The 23,060-nt window shown below is 44.8% G+C and overlaps 1 protein-coding gene across 1 annotated transcript; it reads left to right on the top strand.

The window, feature by feature from the left end:
• Nucleotides 1–13,913: 13,913 nt before the first annotated feature.
• GGCT (gamma-glutamylcyclotransferase) lies at nt 13,914–22,584 on the top strand (the record flags this gene model as incomplete). The annotated part of the gene is made up of 4 exons (XM_083578344.1): nt 13,914–14,081; nt 15,307–15,452; nt 17,876–18,011; nt 22,417–22,584. The coding sequence occupies 4 exons, from the start codon at nt 13,914–13,916 to the stop codon at nt 22,561–22,563; spliced, it is 597 nt and encodes a 198-aa protein (XP_083434470.1). The 3' UTR covers nt 22,564–22,584.
• Nucleotides 22,585–23,060: the final 476 nt, after the last annotated feature.

Raw genomic sequence — 23,060 nt, 5'->3', positions numbered from 1 at the left:
TTGGCGGTTTGAATCCCCGCGACGGAGTGAGCTCTGTCCTAGCTCCTGCCAACCTAGCAGTTCGAAAGCACACCAGACAAAGTAGATAAACAGGTACCACTGTGATGGGAAGGAAAATGGCGTTTCCATGCGCTGCTCTGGCTTCCGTCATGGTGTCCCGTTGCGCCAGAAGCGGTTTAGTCATGCTGCCCACACGACCCGGAAAGCTGTTTGCGGACAAACGCCGGCTCCCTCAGCCTGAAAGCGAATTGAGCGCCGTAACCCCATAGTCACCTTTGACTGGACTTAACCATCCAGGCGTCCTTTAACTTTTTTTACCTACTTGGTTTTAGGTACCAGATGAATATGCTTTTGTTTCTACGAGGAGCTGACTTTGGTGGCGCCTGAAAGCTGTTGGCTTCAGGTGTTGGTATTTTTCCCCTGCTGGTGTGATTTTCTTTCAAGAGGTTGCTGCTTTATTGATTGTGACGCTAATGTGGTTCTTGGCTCACAGGTCCTATTAATGCATTTGCACAGTTATATTTATGAGTACTGGGAGCCACACTGAATGTTCTCTGTGGACTGAAAGACAGGGAAGAAATGTTTCAATAAAGCCATAACATAATATAGCAAGTAGGACCTGCAGTGTGGACTGCCGCTGTTCAGGATTTCAGCCAGCCATACTCTTTGACCCAACTCCACCCCACCTCAGATAGTGTTATGTACTGAAGTTCTCACCCTGGGCCAGCAGGGGGATACTGTAGATAGTTATGTAAATAAGGGATCGAAAGTGACGTTCAGTGATTGGATAGTTTTAGAAAATTGTTACAGCTACATTGTACTAGAGCTCTATATAAGCAGGCTGACTGAGCCCTTCAGTTCAGTTCTGTCCTGGCCTGTGAATAAACAAGAGCTGTTTGAAGAATCGCTGTGTGCTGGTCCCGGGGGGGGGGGTACCATGAGGCGTGGTCAGAGTTCGGTCCTGGGCCGAGGGTCTGGAGACTGTCCACCAAGGGCAAAGCAGGGTCCAAAGCAAGAAGCCGGGCGTGGTCGGGAACTCTGGAAAAACAGGTCTGGGTGCTGGCTGAAACAGGTTTCCAACGTCATTGCTCCCGCAACCTGGGACTGGGCTGACTGGCCTTTATCTCCTCTGAGGCCAGGGGCGGTCCCGGCCCACAAGTGACCCACCTCTCCTGGCCTTAAGGCGAGCACTCCTCCTGAGAGAACCCAGTTCCCTCCGCCTCTCTGCCCTGAGCCTCTGCAGCTCAGGAGAGGCTGGAGGGTTACTGGACCCAGGGGCAGCTTCCCCTGACAGGGCTGGGAGAAGCGCACCTGCCGGCAATGGGTCCTCAATCACCTCCGGAGCCAGAGTGGATACATCTGGTGTCTGCTCCTGAGGATCCGGCACAGGTGCAGGCGCTTCAGATTCAAACCCCTGCCCCGGCTCAGCCGGCCCTGGCGACGGGGACTCCTGTGCAGGCTGGGACTCCTCAGGTTCAGATTCTGAATCAGATTCCCAGGCCATCACACGCTGTGTCATCTGATACGTTCACCCACAACTTAACAGATAGTATAAGGTGTAACTGGAAAGTTCGGTGAATGGTCACAGAAATCGGACAGTGAGAAATATTTGAACGTACAATCGGCATCAGAAACCCACAAAATCCTCACAACTGTGTGTGGAGATAAAGCTGTAATTCAAAAGACAGTGTATGAGTAGTTCAAGCGTTTCCGTGAAGGGCAGCAAACCATCAAAAATCACCCTCAGTCTGGCAGACCGTCGACAAGCAGAACGGCAGCAAATGTCGACAAGAGATCATGAGTTATTGATACGGGATTGGCGTTTGTCCATCTGAATGATGGCGGAAGAATTGCGTATTCCACGTGAAATCATTACTGAGGTTACCGAGTTGTCCCACCCTCCATATTCTCCCAATCAGGCCCCATTGGATTTCTTTCTTTTTCCCAAACTGAAATCTGCACTGAAAGGGCACAGATTTTCCAACTTTCCACACGTCGACGCTGCTGTGATGAGGGAACTGAAAGCAGTACAAAAAGAGGACTTTTCCAGAAGTTTCCAACAGTTCTATGAACGTTGTCAATGGTGCATTGTATCAGAGGGGGCATACTCTGAAGGCCTGTAAGATATGTATGTTCGAGTATTTCTCGCTCCAACGGACAGATCTCACTCCTCTGTGACTGTAAAAGTGGATCTATAGAATCGTTATATCATATAATCTTCTGTTGTCCATTATATTCGGCTTCACGGTCCAAGTTTCTGGCCCCATATTTATCGAGAATTGCTGACAGACCTCAGGAAGCCCAAATAATATACTTATTAAACGACGAAGATGCAAGTAGATCCCTTGCAGTCGCTAGATACCTGATTAATGTTTTATTTCAAAAGAGGAGAAATGGATCACTGTATGACTCTGACAGCTTAGCTAAACTTAAGAACCACCAATAAGTGCCAGAACTAAGACGCATACCCCCCAAAATCTGATGGATTTGAATTGCGGTTTACATAGAGGGAGCTTATTGTGTATAGTGTTTACTTAACTGAAGTAAAATTGGTTTTATATGGGTGTTTTAACTTGGAACTGTTTAAATTGTATTGTTTATGGATAAATTTTGATGTATTGTTTTCGATATGGGCCAATGGCCGCAATAAATCTATTCTATTCTATTCGCGGTCCGATTTCTGTGACCATGTCAAATCCAAACTCTTCTTCTTCTTCTTCTTCTTCTTCTTCTTCTTCTTCTTCTTCTTCTTCTTCTTCTTCTTCTTCACTGAACTTTCCTGTCACACCTTGTAGTTTAGAGTTCTGTAGCCAGTGTGCACAGTCTCCAATGGGTCGTTTGGGGTACACCCCTCTCTTATAATCTCCCCTAAATATTTTTTCCACCTCTGCAAACCTTAAGATTCCCCTAATTGCCTACTGATCTATCTATCTAGCCGGTGTTGTGTAGTGGTTAAGAGCGGTAGTCTCGTAATCTGGTGAACCGGGTTTGCTTCCCCGCTCCTCCACATGCAGCTGCTGGGTGACCTTGGGCTAGTCACCCTTCTCTGAAGTCTCTCAGCCTCACTCACCTCAAAGACCGTTTGTTGTGGGGGAGGAAGGGAAAAGGAGATTGTTAGCTGCTTTGAGAATCCTTAGGGTAGTGATAAAGCGGGATACCAAATCCAAACTCTTCTTTCCTTCCTTCCTTCCTTCCTTCCTTCCTTCCTTCCTTCCTTCCTTTCTGTAAATATTTTTATAACTCAATTTCCATATAACAAATCATACCATATAATCACACACATTATTTCCCCCCCCCCCAGGACCTCCCTCAGCTCCTCTCCCTGATTTCTCTTCTTTCTTTCTTTTTATGTATATTTAGGTATGTTTATAATCCTCACAAGGCCGCTTTTGTAAGACAGTCATAAAATATATGACAATGGTATGAAAAGCAATCCAAGACCATTTTAAAAACAGCAGCATAAAGCCCATACAAAGGCCAGAATCCTTTTACAGAGACATCCACATTAAAAGCCTTAAAGGCCATGTAGATCGGCAACACCAAAAGACCAGTAAGAAAACACAACTGGAAACTGATGTGTTTTTAAGCCTCATCTGTAGTGTTGGGGTAAATCGGTCTGAAGAGAATTCCACAAGTGGCAGTTGGGGCCATCCCTGAAAAGGACCTGCCTCTCCTGCCTGCCAAACATATTGTCTTGCCAGTGCTCAAAAGCAGTAATAGCACTCTCGACCAGAACATAGGAAATAGGAGGATTGTATAAAATATACTTGTGAGTAGCATGTTCCGTACACCTTAAAAAAAAAAAGCCTTTCAAGGTAGCTGTTCCTTTGCCGATTGACTACTTCATCATTTCCGCACGGGCAAAGAAATTGGGCCATCCACTAATCCCATATAATTGCCACCATCTGCCAGCAAAAGGATGTCCTGCTGGTGAATTTCCAGGAAGCCTGACGCTGATTAATCTGTGTAGCCAGTCCCTGTGGTAATATTGCCACTGACACACTTCTAAAGGAGAGGATGCTGACTTTCCAGATTCAGCAGGTGGGTCTTGGCTGTCACCTCTGCTGAGACATAGTGGTTCCTCTAAATCACAAGGCATTAGAAGTATAATTAGAGGGGATGCTAAGGAAACCAGGCTCAGCCGGAAAGCTTTATGTCGCTTGTTCGCAAGCGGCGTCTATTCCTTTCCGTATTTATGGTCGGTGCTGGGAGAACACCCTAGCACACCAAATCTGAAATATGCAACGTTTAAAAGGCTATAAATGAGCATGGTTTATGAAATATACTCAGAGCCGCAAAGTGATTTCATGCTCTTTATTCAGCTCATAGTGGTGAGGAGGAATGAATGAAAGTCCCCTCAAGGTATCTGCTTTATATACATTATTTACACAATGGGCTGCACATGATTGGCTAATTCCAGAATTCTACTATAAGCCAATCAGGTTGTGGATTCACTTCTATCTGGAGCATGATTGGGTGGTTCCTGCCAACCAATCATACTGCTGCATTGTTCTAGGACCAATCAGACTGCTGCATTCTGAATCCTATTGTTCTAGGACCAATCAGACTGCTGCCTTTTGGATCCTATTGTTCTAGGACCAATCAGACTGCTGCAGTTTGGATCCTATTCAACTCAGTTCATAACAGTTTAGGAAACAAAATCACAAGAGATCCAACGGCTATTCTCCCAGGCTGACACAATAAATACGCTAGCTGAAGAATCAAATTAAGTGGGAGATGGACTGTGCATGGGCTTTGTAGGAAAGAATGCCTGCCTGGGCCCTGTACACCGAAGAAGAGGAGAGAAAGAAAGAAAGACAAAGAGGGAGAAAGAGAGAGAGAGAGAGAGATATAAAAAATATGAATGTGATCCTTGGTACACTTGCCAAGAATGCTGGTGTAGCATACACTCAGTCACCTAACATTACGAAGATCTAAGAGCCAAAGAGGAATGATTTGTAATTAGCTGGTGGATCGAGTTACTCCTGTTCCAGGAAAAAGTATATCCATTTTTCTGGCATTCTGTCTGGAAGAGTCCCAACCCATCCACAAAATTATAGCTACGAAGAACAGTAGTTGCACATGCTTTGGACAATTTAAGCCACACACCATAATTTCCAATTTAAGTCCTACCTAGGCTGATGTTTTCTTCTTGATCTATTATAAATCACACCATCTCTCCATTTCGAGAGGTCTAATGTTTCTTGGAAGGCAATTTCCATAATTTTGTTGAGATGAACATGTAAAGAAGGGAGATTTCATCTTCCTACTTACTCCCCACCCCATCCAAACAGTGTCTGTGCGAAGTTGCACGTGGTGGATTTCTACCGTAAACATTATTGAGGGCAGTGTGCTGACATAAATAATGTGCTGGTTTTGGGTTAAATCCATATTCCCTCCTGAAGTTTATTGAATGTCCTTGGTTGAGTCGTTTTCACTTAGCCCCAATTACCATACTGCGTAGTTGTGAAATGCATAATTGCTAAGCCACTCTGTAATCTCAAAAACTGCTAGCAAAAATGATGCCATCGCATCCAAATTGCCCTTCACTTTAAAAAAAAGTTTGGCTGGTTTGGTTTATTTTACTCAGCGTTCTGAGAAGACACGATTGCTGGATGATTATTGTTTTTAGCTTCCAGGGTCTGGCTCTACCTTGGAGATATGGCATAACAATTTAACACACACAGAGAAACGAAACATTGGGGAAGGGGAAAGTGTAAACTGAGAAAATAAATAAGCAATCCTTTTCCTTCCTTATCGTGGTGTTCATTGCATGGGGTCTGCTAAATGTCCACGTTTCCCTTTTTCTAAAGCTTTGCAATGGAAACAAACCATCTCTCTAGAGAGGCCCAATTCCAGAGAAAGAGGCAGTCTGGCGGTCTGTGTTTGTTCTTTTTCACATCTTGTTCTATGCGCTGCAGGTTTTTGTGATCATCTCTGCACCGCGACCTCTTGTTCACATAATACCATATTTAGGAAGGGAATCGTCTTAAGAAATATCCTCGCAAGCTCCCAGGGGCCTCTGCGAGTCTCCATGCCAGCTGTAAAAGTTGGATGCTTAGAAGCAACAGACACACAAAGAAAGGGGGAAAAGCTGGGGTGGGAGGGGGGCAAAATAAATATCCATGTGTTGATATTAAAGGTGGGCTGAGTATCTACCCCTCCAGACAAAGGACCATTTGCCCAGTGCTATTCTTCTAGGAAGGGACGCGGGTGGCGCTGTGGGTTAAACCACAGAGCCTAGGACTTGCTGATCAGAAGGTCAGCGGTTTGAATCCCCGTGATGGGGTGAGCTCCCGTTGCTCGGTCCCTGCTCCTGCCAACCTAGCAGTTCGAAAGCATGTCAAAGTGCAAGTAGATAAATAGGTACCGCTCCAGCGGGAAGGTAAACGGCGTTTCCGTGCGCTGCTCTGGTTCGCCAGAAGCGGCTTTGTCATGCTGGCCACATGACCCAGAAGCTGTACGCCGGCTCCCTCGGCCAATAAAGCGAGATGAGCGCTGCAACCCCAGAGTCGGCCACGACTGGACCTAATGGTCAGGGGTCCCTTTACCTTTACCTTTATTTTTCTAGGAAAACAGGTGCCAAAACTCACCACGAACACCTCCCTTGTTTTCTTTTAATGGCAATGGCACCCACCTGAGAGGTGCTGAAACTGAGTTCTGGTGAATTCCGGCTGAAAAAAATGCCCTGCATTTACCCCTGTTGAAAGGTGGGGGTATTTGGTGGCTTTTAGAGGCCGGCGAATTTCATAATTTTCAGGAGGGCTACTGTTATGTACTGAAGTTCTCACCCTGGGCCAGCAGGGGGATCCCGAGGGAAAACTATCTACAGTATCCCCCTGCTGGCCCAGGGTGAGAACTTCAGTACAGAACAGGGACTTTCCTGGATCAAATCAGAAGCCAGGATGGCCTTCATAATTCCGGTACTGTCCTTGGAAAATTGGGACACTTGGAGGATATGGCTGTGGCATACCCACAGCTCTGAACTGCAGATCCCCACTCCTAAGAGGCTCAGGAACAGGTTTCTAAGTTGCAAGTAACACTGGCGGTAAATGAGAGTGTGGTCATTGACAGCAGATAGCAGTATATACATTAAAAACCATTAAAGCACTGAACTGCTTTGAGCCAAATTTTGGCTGCTCTGCAGTTAATGGAAATTTTAGTATTGACTTCTGTTTGGATTAAACTTCACTCTGTTTGGCAGGCCACGTCTTAATTTTTGTTTACCGTTACGATAAAAATAGCCAGGACACCATATCGTCCCTCCCTCCCTCTCTCGGCGATGGCTCAATCATAATAGAATTGACAATTCTGCATCTCAGAGAAAAGCTAAAAAAGAGAATCGATGTGTACACCATTTCAGCATTATCTTAGATCTGAATTTCTGCCTGATTCATTTAGGCACTCTAATGCATCCTAAGTCCAGACAAGGCAGCGTTCCAACAGAATTGCTTCCTCGGGGAGAAGGAATTGATACCAACTAAGGTTCTCACGACCTTTCTGAAACTGAGTTACGCTCGTCAACCAAGTTCTTAAAATATCGCAGACTGAGGAAACGTTTTGGCAGGCGCATTGCTTTCCCCTTAAAATAAAAGTTTAAACAGAGCAGCAATTTAACTATCTTTTTTAAAAAATGTGACATAATGCTATGCTTTATCACGTAACTGACACCGTCTTCTTAAACTGCCTTGACTCCACTGAATCCACTGTGACTCAGAGCATCATTTTCATCCTGATCTACACTTGCAGAAGAACTTCCTCATTCCTATTTGTGCGTGGCTCCACCTCCATTTTCCAGTGGCCCAATTTGTTTCCGGGCCTAATTTCAGGTGCTCATGCAGGTGTCTGAAGCCACAGATGCATACCTGCCAAGTGCCCTGGAAAAAAATGGGACATCCCTTTTTTCCCCATGTGAGATCATGGTGACCATTTGGGGTGCTGTGCTCTCTCCCCCCCAAAAAAAAACTCGGGGGGGGGGGCAAGAGTGAAGCATGGGTCACATGATTTGCCCGGGAATGCATCCCAGAAGACTCTGGACCATGCATTATGTTCCTTGCTGTGATAACAGTCAGATCTGCCAGTTGAAATGTCCAGGCGCATTTTTACTATGTGCTCAAATACTTGGCTCCTAGACATATGCTGTGGTGCTTGCCGATAAGATACATGGTCGATAAATGGGAACTTTTCATTCTGTGAATGAAATGGCCCAAACTGTGCCTTCGGCTGAATCAGTCCTAACCATAGCTGTCAACTTACAGATTTGAAAATAAGGGATCAGCAGCCAAAATAAGGGATTTTAGTCAACCAGCTGTAATGCGAAGTTAAAAGGGACCAGATAATTTAGACCTTCTTTTCCAGAAGTTGCTGCTCAAGACCCCAGCTGGTGAAACACTGCAATTAAATAACTACAAGCAGCAACCACTTTTCGCGCAAAACGAAGTCCAAGCTACGAAGATGGTGCTGCAGTTCTGTATCTTTTCTTTCATGCTCCATCTGCAGCTCTCAGTTCCATGGGGGGGGGGGCGGGAAATAGCGCCCGAAGTAAACCTGCAGATCAGACCATCTATGCTAGTCTACCACTACAAATCTATGGGAGAAGCCCTTGCAGTCCTTCCTCCGCTTTCCTCCTCTATGGTTAGCCCTCGGAACACCTGCCCATGCCTCCACCTCTGCCTCCTCCTCCTCTCTCTGAACTGCTTTCTCTATGGTTGCCCTCACTCCTCAGTCCCGGCGGGGAGGGGCTTCCGGGGGCCGAGGCTGGTGAGAGGAGGCCGGAGGGGGCCGGGCTGGGCAGCCAAGCAACACAGTTGGAGCCGGCAGGGAGGGAGGGAGAGGAGCTGCTTCCTTTGAAACCCGGGAAATTTAAGGGACATAATCAATAAGGGACAGCAGCGGGAAACGGCGCTGGGATAAGGGAGTTTCCCGCCAAATAAGGGACGGTTGACAGCTATGGTCCTAACAAGGAGTAGCGTGTTTTCCAGGGGCTTCCAGAAAATGTGCATATTTCCCCGTGTTACTGGATGGCAAGCGCTCCAAATTATCTCTCAGCAGACAACTCAAGGTGCTTCTGAACCTCTTAATTGAGACTTTCTCCCAATTGGTTTGCACAGAGAGTAGAGAGCATTTCCTCATCCTTTTCCTGATTGCAAAAAGTCAGATCTCGCGGTGGAGAGGGGTAATATTTTTTGAGGAGCAAGAATGATCAGCTTTATCATTTCTGGGAAATGATACATAATGAATTGAAAAGGATGTTTAAAATAATCTTTGTAAGAAAAAAGCCCAGAAGCTTATCTTTTGGGAATTATAGGGAGAGAACTACATAAATTGTATAGAAATTTATTTTGTATCCTACTTATGTATGCTACTACAGAAGCAATAATGCTACACGTCCAAAAATGCAATTCTTTGGCACCATTTTTGACTGAATTGGATAACGTCAGATTTTTTGTGAAATTGTGATTGCACAGGTTAAAGCGCTGAGAGCTGATTTCTTTTCCTATGACAAAAAGCCTTCTGTTTCCACCAAACCTTTCAGGGGAGCGTTTGCAACCCTTTGGCATCATTTTTGAGTGAATTGGATAAAGTCAGATTTTTGCAGAAATTGTGACCCCGAGGCTTAGGGATTTTTTCAAAAAAATCTTTTTCCGCAGCTTAAGGCATCGAGGGCAGATTTCTTTTCCTATGGTAATAAGCCTTCTGTCCACCGCCAAACCTTTCAGGGGAGCTTTTGCATCCCTTTGGCACCATTTTTGAGTGAATTGGATAACATCAGATTTTTGTGACCCCGCGGCTTAGGATTTTTTTAAAAAAATGTTTTTCCACAGGTTAAGAAGTCGAGGGCTGGTTTCTTTTTCTGTGATAAAAAGCCTTCTGTTTCCACCGACAAACCTTTCAGGGGAGCGTTTGCAACCGTTTGGCACCATTTTTGAGTGAATTGGATAACGTCAGATTTTTGCAGAAATTGTGACCCTCAGGTTAGGGATTTTTTTGAAAAAAATGTTTTCTGCGTTTTAAGGCACTGAAGGCTGCTTTTTTTGGAGTATGATAAAACATGGTTTTTGCATTTTTATGTTGTCAACCGCCCTGAGATCTTTGGGTGAAGGGCGGTATTCAAATCTAATCTAATCTAATAAAATAGTAAAATTAAATGAAATATGACTAGAATACAGTGGTACCTCGGGTTAAGTACTTAATTCGTTCTGGAGGTCCGTTCTTAACCTGAAACTGTTCTTAACCTGAAGCACCACTTTAGCTAATGGGGCCTCCTGCTGCCGCCGCGCCACCTGAGCACGATTTCTATTCTCATCCTGAAGCAAAGTTCTTAACCTGAAGCACTATTTCTGGGTTAGCGGAGTCTGTAACCTGAAGCATATGTAACCCGAGGTACCACTGTAGAACAAACGAGAACAATATAAACTAGAATAAAACAAAATAAATGAAATGAAATACTAAAGTAAAATGAAATAAACTAGAATAGAATAGAATAAACTAGAACACAATAAACTAGTATAGAATGAACTAGAATTGATTAGAATAAAATAAGAGAACTAGAACAGAATAGAATAAACTAGAATAGAATAAAATAGAATAAAAAAAACTAGAATAGAATAGGCAGCAGAAGTACTGCAGGTAGCTGAGGCGCGCCTGCGCAGTCAGAAACTCCATTCCCCGCCTCCGCCTCCCTATCCTTCGAGGTGCCGGCGCGGGAGAAGAGCGTCAGCGCGCCTCCACCTGGGCATCCGGGAAGGCGACGGAGGCCGGCTCGGGAGCCAATGGGAAGGGCCGGCGGCGGCTCAGCCAATGGCGGCGTCGCGCGGCCCGTCTCGGCCGCCGGGTTTCCTGCCGGCGTTCTGCTGCTGCTGCTGCTGCTGCTGAGGCGAGGAAGGCGAGACGGGGGGGCGGGGGGCGGCGAGGGCGGGCAGGGGCGGCGGGCAGCCGGGCCAGGGGAAGAAGGGGAGCCCCCTGAGGCAAGGGCGCGGGTCCTGGGGCCCCTGGAAGGCGGGATTAACTCGCCGCTCCGCGCCCCAGTCGGCCTTCCGTGGAACTGCGGAGCTGGGAAAGGGACCCCCGGGGGTCATCTAGACCGACCCCCGAGACGCAGGAAGCTGAGCGAAGCATCCACGGCAGGCAGCCTCTGGGACAGCTCAGTCTGTGGAGCCTGAGGCCCTCGGGGTCGCGGGTTCGAGCCCCACGTCGGGCATTGCCAGCCCTGATGGACATCCTATACCTTTTAAAATGCGGCTTTTTTGGGGGGGGGGGTTTGTTATTATTGTTCTTATTTTGATTTGATATATCGCGATCTTTTCTGCGAACCGCCCTGAGACCTCCGGGTATAGGGCAGTATATAAATTCAATAATAAATAAATTTCAGGGGGTTGGACCAGATGGGTCGGGGGGGGGGGTGTCCCTTCCATATCCACGATTCTTTAGAACAGTGTAAATGGCTAAACTGTAAAGAGAGAAAGAACATTGCAGAGGAGAGCAGCTAAGGAGAACCCGATTGGGGAAACCCAGCCAGATGGTCGGGGTATAAATAATAATAAAAATTATTGTTATTATTATTATTAAAATAGGGATGGGGTCAAGTGTGTACACACACACAAGCACCATCCTCAATGTCTCTCTAGACCAGTGGTTCCCAACCTCTTTTTAGCCATGCCCCATCTAGTAAAGGTAAAGGGACCCCTGACCATTAGGTCCAGTCGTGACCGACTCTGTGGTTGTGGCACTCATCTCACTTTATTGGCCGAGGGAGCCGTCGTACAGCTTCTGGGTCATGTGGCCAGCATGACTAAGCCACTTCTGGCGAACCAGAGCAGCGCACGGAAACGCCGTTTACCTTCCTGCCGGAGCGGTACCTATTTATCTACTTGCACTTTGACGCGCTTTCAAACTGCCAGGTTGGCAGGAGCAGGGACCAAACAACGGGAGCTCACCCCGTCATGGGGATTCGAACTGCCAACTTTCTGATCAGCAAGTCCTAGGCTCTGTGGTTTAACCCACAGCGCCACCCGCGTCCCCTATGCCCCATCTAAGCATCTCTAAAATCCTGATTCCCCCCCCATGAAATATAATTCTTATTATTCAAAAAGTGAACTCTTATTCATGTGGAGGAAGCCTAAAAGGCCATTCACTGTTAATAACTCATTCTCAAATTGCCCCCTGTGGGGCATGTGCCCCACGTTGGGAACCACAGCTCTTAACACACGCTTCTCTTCAGGATTTTCCCATGACCGGGAGGTTTCTCAGTGCTACACTGCATTCATTAATTCATTTAGAAATCAAGTAGCTTTTATTATGAAAAGTACATTATAGCTTCTTTTATATATATATATATATATATATTATTTGGTGTTTCAGATTAAAATTTTACAGTCACATATCGAACGTACAACATAAAAACAAGATTCCAAAGAATCTCGTGGACTTCCCTCCTCGCCTTTGCGGATCCTTTTGTTAATAATTTCCTCCTGCATCTTTTATGATAATCCAGATCTTTTACATCTCCATTGTACGCTGCACTGAATTTATGCAATTTTGGGTCTTTTCATTTTTCAAGCTTTTCCTCTTCCTGGGTGCACGTTATTTTGAACCCAACACCCACCCTCTTTGCCAATCAGGAGGGCAGTAGAGTCGTGCTTAAAGGTTTCTGCTCATAATTTGCCGTGTTCCTCTCTTGCTTAAGTCTTTTGGTTCCATTTCCCTCTTTAAAGTTCAGTTTTCTTAGAACTTAGAAAGGATTTGGCCCCCTGATCTAAACCAAAAATCAGCCATTTTGCAATATCTTCTACATCATCTGTTTGCTGCTTACGAAGGTGTTGAGTCTGTTAAAAAGTCTTGGATGCTTTATGGATTAGGCATGCACTCTTGCAAACTCCCTTTCTCCTCGACTACAATGCTTTGCACGCTTCCCTTGGAAAAACCTTTATTTGAACACATCAGGATATACTGCCGAGTAAATATGCTTTGGTGTCTGCCAGGTTCCCTAGCAGGTTTTAATCTGAAGCCTCAGAACATCCACATCATACATTCGGAGCACAACTAAGGCATTTTTAAAGTGCATGACATTCTCCAAAGAATCCTGGGTGCTAGAAATTGCAGCTCTAGGAGAAGAAACGACAGTTCCCTTGATTCTTTGAGGAAACCATGTGCTTTAAATGCGCTTTTACTGTATGGTGTGGATCTGATTTATTGATTTAATAAGCTGTAAACTGCTTTGAGATTTTTAATTAAAAATATAAAGTGGTATAGAAATTAAAGAATAAAAAATAAAAATCTGCAGCCTGTCCTTTCATGCTCCCATCTCTCTCTCTCTCTCTCTCTCTCTGTGTGTGTGTGTATATATATATATATATATATGTGTGTGTGTGAGATAAAAGTTCAGGGATTGAAGAACTTCCAGTTCTTCATCTGTCCGCTATATACATATAAACAATAATCACTTCATCCACTCTGATATAACTCCTAAGAGAACACCACTTTCTATAAACAAATTATCTTCAGTCCTCGAACTTGAATGCATTATTTCATTTTGTCACACAAAAAGTCTTTGAGTGGTTTCCAATCTTTAGTAAATGTTAACAATGACTTTATTTCTTATTAAACATGTTGATTTTGCCATCTCAGCTAAGTCCGTTAATTGTAAAAACTGTTCTTCCATTGCTGGTAATGATGTCTCTTTACATCTTTGCCATCCACTCCAGTCCTGACAGCAACGTGACGTTACTAGGCAAAACAAAGGAAAAGCAGAGCAGTAAGAAGGGAACATTTCTGTTGTTTTATATTCAGGGTCTGGGCACGAGTAAATTTTGTGGTACTTGGGAACTACTGCTCCATGCTGCTTTTACTGCCTGCACACCTTACGAACAAATATCTCACCTCCGTTTTCTTTTAACAGGGCTCCTTTCTAGCAGATGGAAACCTTTAAGCACTGTACACCGACCGGATTGGATGATGGGCTGGATGTCCAGAGCTTCGGGAATGGAAGCTTATCGTATTTTGCCTATGGTAGTAACTTGTTGCGGGAGAGGATAATGTTAAGAAACCCGTCTGCAGTTTTTCTCACCCTGGCACAGCTACTGGTTGGTGCTGTCTGTCTGTCTCTTTATGTTGTTAAACATATGCCAAAAAATACCTTTTGTCTGCCATTGCTGTGACTAGGATATGCAGCAGATATTGCTGTGCAATCATCACTTCCTTCTGTCGAGATGTGATCGTTTTTCCAGGGAAAGTAGTTAGCCTAGGAGGCTTCCAATTTAGTGCAGAATCCGTCCTGCTCATACCCATGTGGCGGTGGTGTTTTTTGCAGCAACTGCGTGATGTCATTGTTGTCGTAATGCCAAGCCATAGTTTTTTGTACATTCAATCTGGATTTCCGCTTATTGTGGAAAATTTGCTAAACAGCCTGTTATCCATCTGCAGTCACTCCTAGTGTGGAAGCTTATTAGTCCATTAAAAAAAAACAACGTTGGGCATGTCATCATGAGTGTGGCACTGTTTCTGTGGGTGGTCTTGGTCATAACACCTCTGCTTCTGTTGCATCTGTGGAACGCTCTCCCCATGGAAGTTTGCCTCGTACCTTCATTATACACCTTTAGGCACCAGGCAAAAACATTCCTTTTTAACCAAGCCTTTGGTTGATGTGATTTACAGTGATACCTCTAGTTACGAACTTAATTCGTTCCGAAGGTCCATTCTTAAGCGGAAACTGTTCTTAACTAGAGGCATGCTTTCGCTAATGGGACCTCTTGCTGCCGCTGCGCTGCCGGCACACAATTTCCGTTCTCATCCTGGGGCAAAGTTCTCAACTCAAGGTAACTCTTCCAGGTCAGCGGAGTTTGTAATCTGAGGCGTTTGTAACTCAAGGTACCACAGTACATCCTATACCCTTTTTTATAAAAAATTGGGGGGGGGTTAATGGGTTGTTGCTTTTATTTTTATTTTTTAAAGTAATTTTTACTGAGTTTTCCACTAAATCATATTCACATTTTATTACATAATTCTATGACTTAATATATTACACTGTAAGAGCGGGTTGTTGCTTTTATTTTTATTAGGTATTTTGTGGTTTTATATCTTGATTTTATTCTGTGAACCACCCTGAGACCCCCGGGTATAGGGCGGTATATAAATTCAAATAATAATAATAATAATAGATGAATGGGGTTTTAAATTGGACCCACCATTCACTTTTCTTTCTCCTGTCTTACCGACCCACTCCACAGCTTTGTTTTAATTAATCACATGTCTTTTAAACCTTTAGATATATAAACGGAGGTTAATTGTTCTCCTCCTTTTAACCTGCAGGATTACAAACTTGCTTTTGGCTCTCATCATGGCAAGCCCAGTTCTAACTGGCATGGAAGTACAGCAACTATAATCCATAGTCCTGGCGATGAAGTGTGGGGAGTCGTATGGAGAATGAGTACTACCGATTTACCTTCTCTGGATAGGTGGGTGTCTTCAAGTTCTGCCATCTTCTCTCAATTTAGTAACTTAATGAGCCACACACTTGCTTACATGGGTGTTTTGTTGTATGTATGGCGTCAATTCTTTGCCAAAGCAATTGCCGGACTCCAAGTGAACAAGTTTCAGTGCAGGGGGGGAAATATGGAAAATAGTGATTTTCCGGCATGTGCTAATCACCAAAGCCCATCAGTTCACTTTTCTTACAGAATTAACAGCTTTAATTGGGTATTTGGCGCCTGTTGCAGAACCTGATTTAATCAGATGGGGTTTTTATTTTTGATAAAAGCAGCAGGAAAAATATAAAGAACTACGCTGTTGTAATAAGTATGCAATCCTGTGCATACTTACTCAGCGGTAAGCCCTACTGTATTCAGTATTCACTGCTAGGTAAGCATGCATGGGATTGTGATAGAAAGTTACTTTACCACTATTGACAGCTGTAATGGTGAAACAGAAAGCAACAGGAGATCTTTTTTTAAAGGGGAACTACAGTGGAAACTCGGTTTTCAGACATCTCTGTTGAGAAACATTTTGGAGCCCAAACGCCAAAAACCTGGAAGTCAAATGCCTTCCGCTGCATGTTTTTCAGTTTTCTCAACTGAATTTGCAGACAGCCCTTTGAGCCTTGGTTTTCGAACATTTCGGAAGTCGAATGGTCTTCTGGAATGGATTACGTTCGAAAACAGAAATTCCCACTGTACCTGTTGCAGGAGTTTAGAGTTGTGCACGATGGCCTGTCTTCTGGGGCTGGTTGAAATGGTGCAAGTCTAGGCCCAAGCAAGGCGAAGAGCTTTCAAGCTCTTTTCCTGCCTGGTCCACTTAGGGTTAAAAGGTAAAGGGTAAAGGGACCCCTGACCATTAGGTCCAGTCGTGACCGACTCTGGGGTTGCGGCACTCATCTCGCTTTATTGGCCAAGGGAGCTGGCGTACAGCTTCCGGGTCATGTGGACAGCATTACTAAGCCACTTCTGGCGAACCAGAGCAGCGCACGGAAACGCCGTTTACCTTCCCTCCGGAGCGGTACCTATTTATCTACTTGCACTTTGATGTGCTTTCGAACTGCTAGGTGGGCAGGAGCAGGGACCGAGCAACGGGAGCTCACCCCGTGGCGGGGATTCAAACCGCTGACCTTCTGATCGGCAAGCCCTCGGCTCAGTGGTTTAGACCACAGCGCCACCCGCGTCCCTTAACACAGCGCAAAAAAGAGCTTTTAAGCTCTCTGCCTTGCTGCCAAGCTCTAGGAATGCTGGGGATACTCGCTCTTTCCTCCCTTACCCTTTAACCAGAAGGCAGCTCCAAAGGTTTGGCTATACCCATATTTTATGCATATTCCCCCGGAACTGACCCCCCCCCCCGTATAAGATTAGGTAAGTAAAGGTAAAGGGACCCCTGACCATTAGGCCTTCTGATCGACAAGCCCTCGGCTCTGTGGTTTAACCCACAGCGCCACCCGCGTCCCTCAAGATTAGGTATTCCTGGGTAATATTTTCTGCTGTTTATTAAGTCGCCGTAGTTTTCTTTCTTCTTGGTTGTGCTCTTTATCTTACGATGTTGGTTTAATTTTAATGTGCCCTGCTTTGGGCGCAAGAGAGGGTGGTAACATTAAATAGATGAATAATGGGGTTCTCTCGTGCTGGTGTGCGTAGTGGCAGCAATTGGAACAGGGATCTCCTCGCTGGGCAGGGGAACTCCCTTACGATCTTACGTATTCTAGTAAGTATTAAGAGTTAAGTAACATTGCAGATGAATCAGTGAGACTGCACTCGCTAACCATGACTGGCAGCACATTCTGAGAAAAAGCTTTGGGTTCATACAACACACATCACATGGTGGTTGATGGGTTGGCCAATGACTTCAGATATTCCAGGCAGAAGCATCAGGGAAGGAAGTGAAAATTCTGTACGTGGTGGCAATTCCTTCTTCTGGCAAGGGTGGGATTGGTAGCGACTGCAGCCTTGTGACTCACTTCTTGAAATAACTGCCCCTATTAATAAACACTGTTAACTAGAGTCTCTTCCTCTTTAACAGGGCCAGTGTTGTGTACATAACATTTTATGCTTCCAAGCCCTTAAAAGCTGTACAGATGTGTTGCCAATTCCTACTCCATTCAGCCAGAAGATTATGGCACCAATGGTGTAATGTGGCACAATCCATAAGAGAAATTACTTAACAATGTTCAGTAAAAAGCCACACAACTCTATACCTGCCCTCTTATTTAGTTCTAACTTAATTTTGTGAACAGGAGCTCAGAAAGCTGCTGTCTGGATACGGCCTAAATTTCATGAATTTACCTTGTCTATGGTCTGGGTGTTTAGCCAAATGAATAGTCTGCTTAGAAAGCAAATTACTACACTTTCTTTCTCAAGTTAGTGATTTGATCTGAAAGGTCTTCTTTATTCTGTTTCAGACAAGAGGGAGTTGAACAAGGTATTTACATCCCAATAGAAGTTACAGTCCAGACTCAAGAAGGGAAAATACTTAAGAGTCGTAGCTACCAAATGACAGACTATGTCCTAGGCCTTCCTTCCCCGCAGTATAAAAAGGTAAGTTTCATTTGTGATTCTAAGGAGAATATGAGCAGATGAGAGAGAAACTGGTTTACTAATCCTAGTAGTAAGTGTAGGTTTTCTGCAAGTGAAAAAAATGTAAACATTTGGTTTTCCATAAAATTCATGCCCTAAATTACTGCAAAAGTAATTAATGCGGCAAGCTGAAATTACGAGTACCTTCACTTTATGACATGTTTATCTGATGAACACGTCCTTGATAATTATTTTACATATATGCATAGCTGTCAAGCGTCCCTTATTTGGCGGGACAGTCCCTTATCCCAGTGCCATGTCCCGCTGCTGTCCCTTATTGATGAGACTTTGTTTGGCTGCTGGCTGGGCTTTCTGCCTTTGGCTCGGAAGGGCTTAGAAGTTGAACATACCTGTGCCCGGAAAATCCGTTATTTTGGCTGCTGATCCCTTATTTTCGAGGCTCCTGGTCCCTTATTTTCAAATCTGTAAGTTGACAGCTATGCATATATGGCATTGTTTCACATGTGATTTCATACTATGAAGATCTTGTAATATCTGAGCTCTTGTAACTTCCATTGTCCCTTTAGCACTGCGGTTGTAACTTTTACAAAGGAAGATGGCACACTCAAAACTCATTCATAAAAGCCTACCTACATGGTGCTTAGTACTTGTCCCCTTTGGTCCTAAGCTGTCCGTGGAACATGAAAAGGGAAATAGCTTAGCTACTTTGATACTAGGGTTATGTGAGTTGTGCTTTTATAGTGGCACTTGGGGATTGCCGCGTGATATGGTGCTTTAGCCAGATCCGTGCTGCCTCCTTTTCTCCCCCGAGGAGCAAACTCAGGCTCAGTATAGGCCTGCTGAGTCAGGCAAGCTGCTTGTATCTTATCAGTCGGGCTGATTAGTGATAGCTTCCTCCCTTTAATATAGCCATGGCCATAAATATACACTAGTGGGGAAAGTGTATTTCTGAGGTTTGATGGCTCATAACACCACTTTTGTTTTGGAGTAATACCATAAAATTATATATCAATGGAAAGTTAATTTAATAAAGAATGTAATGCAACAGTTTGTTCAATTATCTGTATTCTATCAAAAGTTATAGCCAAATAACCAAAAAAAGGAAGCACAATTTGCTTAGGTTGATATGCAGTATCTTTCCTTCATTTGAATGTAGCCAGTGAGCACGAGTGTTTAGAGAGCCAATCAGGTGTTGTGAGCCATCAAACCTCGGAAATACACTTTCCCTCAAAGGTTTCCACAATTTTGGCCACCAGTGTAGTCAAAGACACTTCTGCAGCCCTCTCCTTTGCAGGGGTTAGGTGACAGACTCTCCTAACCCTGTTGAAACATGGTCTGATGATGGTCATACATCTCCTTTAAGAGGGTTATCTAAGAACCATGTCAGCTTGAGCCCAGATCCAGCTTGGCTTGGAAGCGCCCGACTTAAACTCATACCCTTGTTCAGCAGCTAGCTGATCATGACTACAGTGGTACCTTGGGTTAAGTACTTAATTCATTCCAGAGGTCTGTATTTAACCTGAAACTGTTCTTAACCTGAAGCACCACTTTAGCTAATGGGGCCTCCTGCTGCTGCCGTGCCGCCGGAGCACGATTTCTATTCTCATCCTGAAGCAAAGTTCTTAACCTGAAGCACTATTTCTGGGTTAGCAGAGTCTGTAACCTGAAGTGTATGTAACCTGAAGCGTATGTAACCCGAGGTACCACTGTACTTTAAAAGCAGCGGTAGCAGTAGAGAGCAGTTCTGGCTCCATAGGAGGCACAAGTCTCTTCCTTGTGGCATTGGGGGAACATTGAAGGAATGTGCAGAATGGTTGGGAACACCCAATTGCTCCCCCCTCTCCCAGCTGGGTCCTCCTTCCTAACTGCTGAAACATTATTGTCGATGGCGCACAAAAACGGTGGATCCAGTCTTGAGCCAGGGCCCAGTCCTATAGGAAGAGTATCATAGAGTTGGAAGGGACCTCAGAGGTCCTCTAGCCCAACTTCCTGCAATGCAGGAATTGCCATGACACATGGCCACCCGACCTCTGCTTAAAAACCTCCAAGGAGGAGAATCCATTCACAGCCTTCCAAGGGAGACTGCTTCATTCCTTACTGCCAGAAAGTTCTTCCTGAGTCATTTGGTCGGAATCTCCTTTCTTGTAACTTGAAGCCACCGGTTCGAGTCCTGCCCTCCAGAGCAGGAGAAAACCAGCTTGCTCCATCTTCTTCCATGAGGCACCCCTTGAGTAGCGACCTCCCCTCTCTTCTATCGTGGACTTTTCCACTCCTGGGAATAGGGATGAGGTGTTGCCCCAGCGCTTCTGGAGATGATCCACCAGTGATACTAACATGCTCCATGTGGCTGTTTCAAATGCAGACCCAGCTGAACCTGCCAAACCTGTGAGATCTGTTAAGGCTCCCAACATTGGCCGTGTTACTACATGTCAAGAGTAGCTTGGCAGGCACTTAATGGCACATGCAGCCCATAACACAGTAGTTTTCAGCTGCTGTTGGATGCCAAAACTGTTACCCAAATAAAAACGGATATACTATACTTCCTGGTTATTATTATTTTTTAATTATCCAATTTTTGGATAATTAAGACAGTCAGATTTGTATCCCTGTACAGATAACTGCCCTCAACCCCTTTCTCATTAGATGTAGAGAGAAATAAGTAATCTGCCCATCTCTCACCTTTGTCGGCTCCCACAAGCTGTTGCCTTGCCAATCTTAGGGGCAGGGCACATGTTTTCAGTTTCAGGAAATCAAGTCATAGAATGAGCATTTCTGCTTTATTTTGCTGCTTCCTAAGTAGAACCCGGGATGTGGGTGGCGCTGTGGTCTAAACCACAGCACCTAGGGCAGGAGTCAGCAAACATTTTCAGCAGGGGGCCGGTCCACTGTCCCTCAGATCTTGTGGGGGACCGGACTAAATTTTTTGGGGGGGGGGGGGAATGAACGGATTCCTATGCCCCGCAAATAACCCAGAGATGCATTTTAAATAAAAGGGCACATTCTACTCATGTAAAAACACGCTGATTCCCGGACCGTCCGCGGGCCGGATTTAGAAGGCGATTGGGCCGGATCCGGCCCCCAGGCATTAGTTTGCTTACCCATGGCCTAGGGCTTGCCGATCAGAAGGTCGGCGGTTCGCATCCCCGCGACGGGGTGAGCTCCCGTTGCTTGGTCCCTGCTCCTGCTAATCTAGCAGTTCGAAAGCACATCAAAGTGCAAGTCGATAAATAGGTACCACTCCGGAGGGAAGGTAAACGGCGTTTCCGTGCGCTGCTCTGGTTCGCCAAAAGCAGCTTAGTCCTGGCCACATGACCCGGAAGCTGTACGCCGGCTCCCTTGGCCAGTAAAGTGAGATGAGCGCCCCAACCCCAGAATCGTCCGCGTCTGGACCTAACGGTCAGGGGTCCCTTTACCTTTAACTAGGACCAGATTCTGAAGATGTAAACAGCCCCTCCAGTGCCCTTTAAAAAGCCTCTCCTGGGATCCGTGGATCCTCAGGGAAAGTTTGGGAAGTGCTGCAGGGAGAGGAGGCAACTGGGAAAAACGGGTGTGAGCTCACCCAGTCCTTTCCTGAGGGTCCTCTGGCGTGGCGATAGCCATATCCTCCCATGTCTTGTCAGGTTGTGGTTTGTAAGTGTGAATGGGCTTGATCTTAAACCGCAAGGGAAATGTTTTGATTGGGTGTTGTACAACTGATTTTCATTCGGCTGAATAGATCACTGGATCTATTCCGAGTGAAACTGGGTTGAATGCCCACCCATCAGCTGCCCGTTTGAATCAAATTACACACTCACCTGCCAATCATCCAGTACACAGAAAGGGAGTTTTGTGCGGGAATGTGTGAACCAGCGCTAACATATTCTCATCATCCCTTTCCCTGGTTATTTGTGTGGATATGGCTTGTGGAATCAAACACTGCCGCTTTATTTTTTTTAATACAAAATTTATTAAATTTTCTGTTTTACAATTTAGAATACTCATTTAAACATCCTTAAAATATCAGGGACTTCCCTTCTTTGCTTTCCATGGTTCATTTTGCATATCATAAATCCCTGCATATTTTACATAAACTAAACCATTCAGTATTCCATTATTACATCCATCAAAACTTATTGACACTGTTGAATTTATCTTAATGCTGCCAACGTTTTCAAGTGTACACAATTCCCCCCCGTATATTCAATAAACATTTTCCAATCTTCTTTGAACGTATGTTCTTCTTGTTTTCTTATTCTATACGTTAGGTCCACAAGCTGCGCATATTCCATCAGCTGATGTTGCCATTCTTCTTTAGTTGAGACCTCGCTCCTTTTCCATTTTGGGGCTAACGAAACACGGGCTGCAGTAGTGGCATACGCAAATAATACTGTCGCTTTAAATCCTCATTTAATGTGGTTCTTCGTAGGTCATTTGTATGGGTGCAAAGCAGAACGGTTTGCCAGTGGACTACCAGAAGAAATTAGACTCTATACAGACGAATGACTATGCAGGACCCGTGCCGGTTTTTGATGAAATTGAAGCTGCCCTCAGCGAAAATGAGATAACGAAATAATAAAGAAACATTTTAGAATCACCTGCTTTGGTTTCTCTTGATCATCGTTTTATTTTATTTTGTTAAATCCTATGCATATCTGCTCAGTCGTGAGCCCCATTGAGTTCAATGGTACTTCCATCTAGGATGGTGTAGGATTGCATCCAAAAATGAGAACAAAAAGCTCTTGGTTGCATCCTTGATTAAGAAATGACATTTAAGGTGGTCCTTGATTAAGTTGTGCTTCTAATATACAACTGCAATATTAACTCTATTTATTCCAGATTGGTTTTTTGCTTTGTTTTCTATCTCCATGGCAAACACTACAAAGCCAGACTGATGACAGATCACACAATTTGCTTTAATTGACGAGGGTGTCTGCATACCAGCTCGGTCTGTCATCAAAAATATCACACAGAGCTGGTGCTGTCTGTCTTTCTTTCATCTCCACCCCCCTAAAATTTATAAAAATATTTTTTTATAATAAAAAAAGCTGGTTTCCCCAAAAACCACCCATT

Source organism: Podarcis filfolensis, assembly GCF_964270895.1.
Source record: "Podarcis filfolensis genome assembly, chromosome: 12".
Taxonomy (NCBI): domain Eukaryota; kingdom Metazoa; phylum Chordata; class Lepidosauria; order Squamata; family Lacertidae; genus Podarcis; species Podarcis filfolensis.
This window is presented reverse-complemented; position numbering and strand designations above follow the sequence as displayed.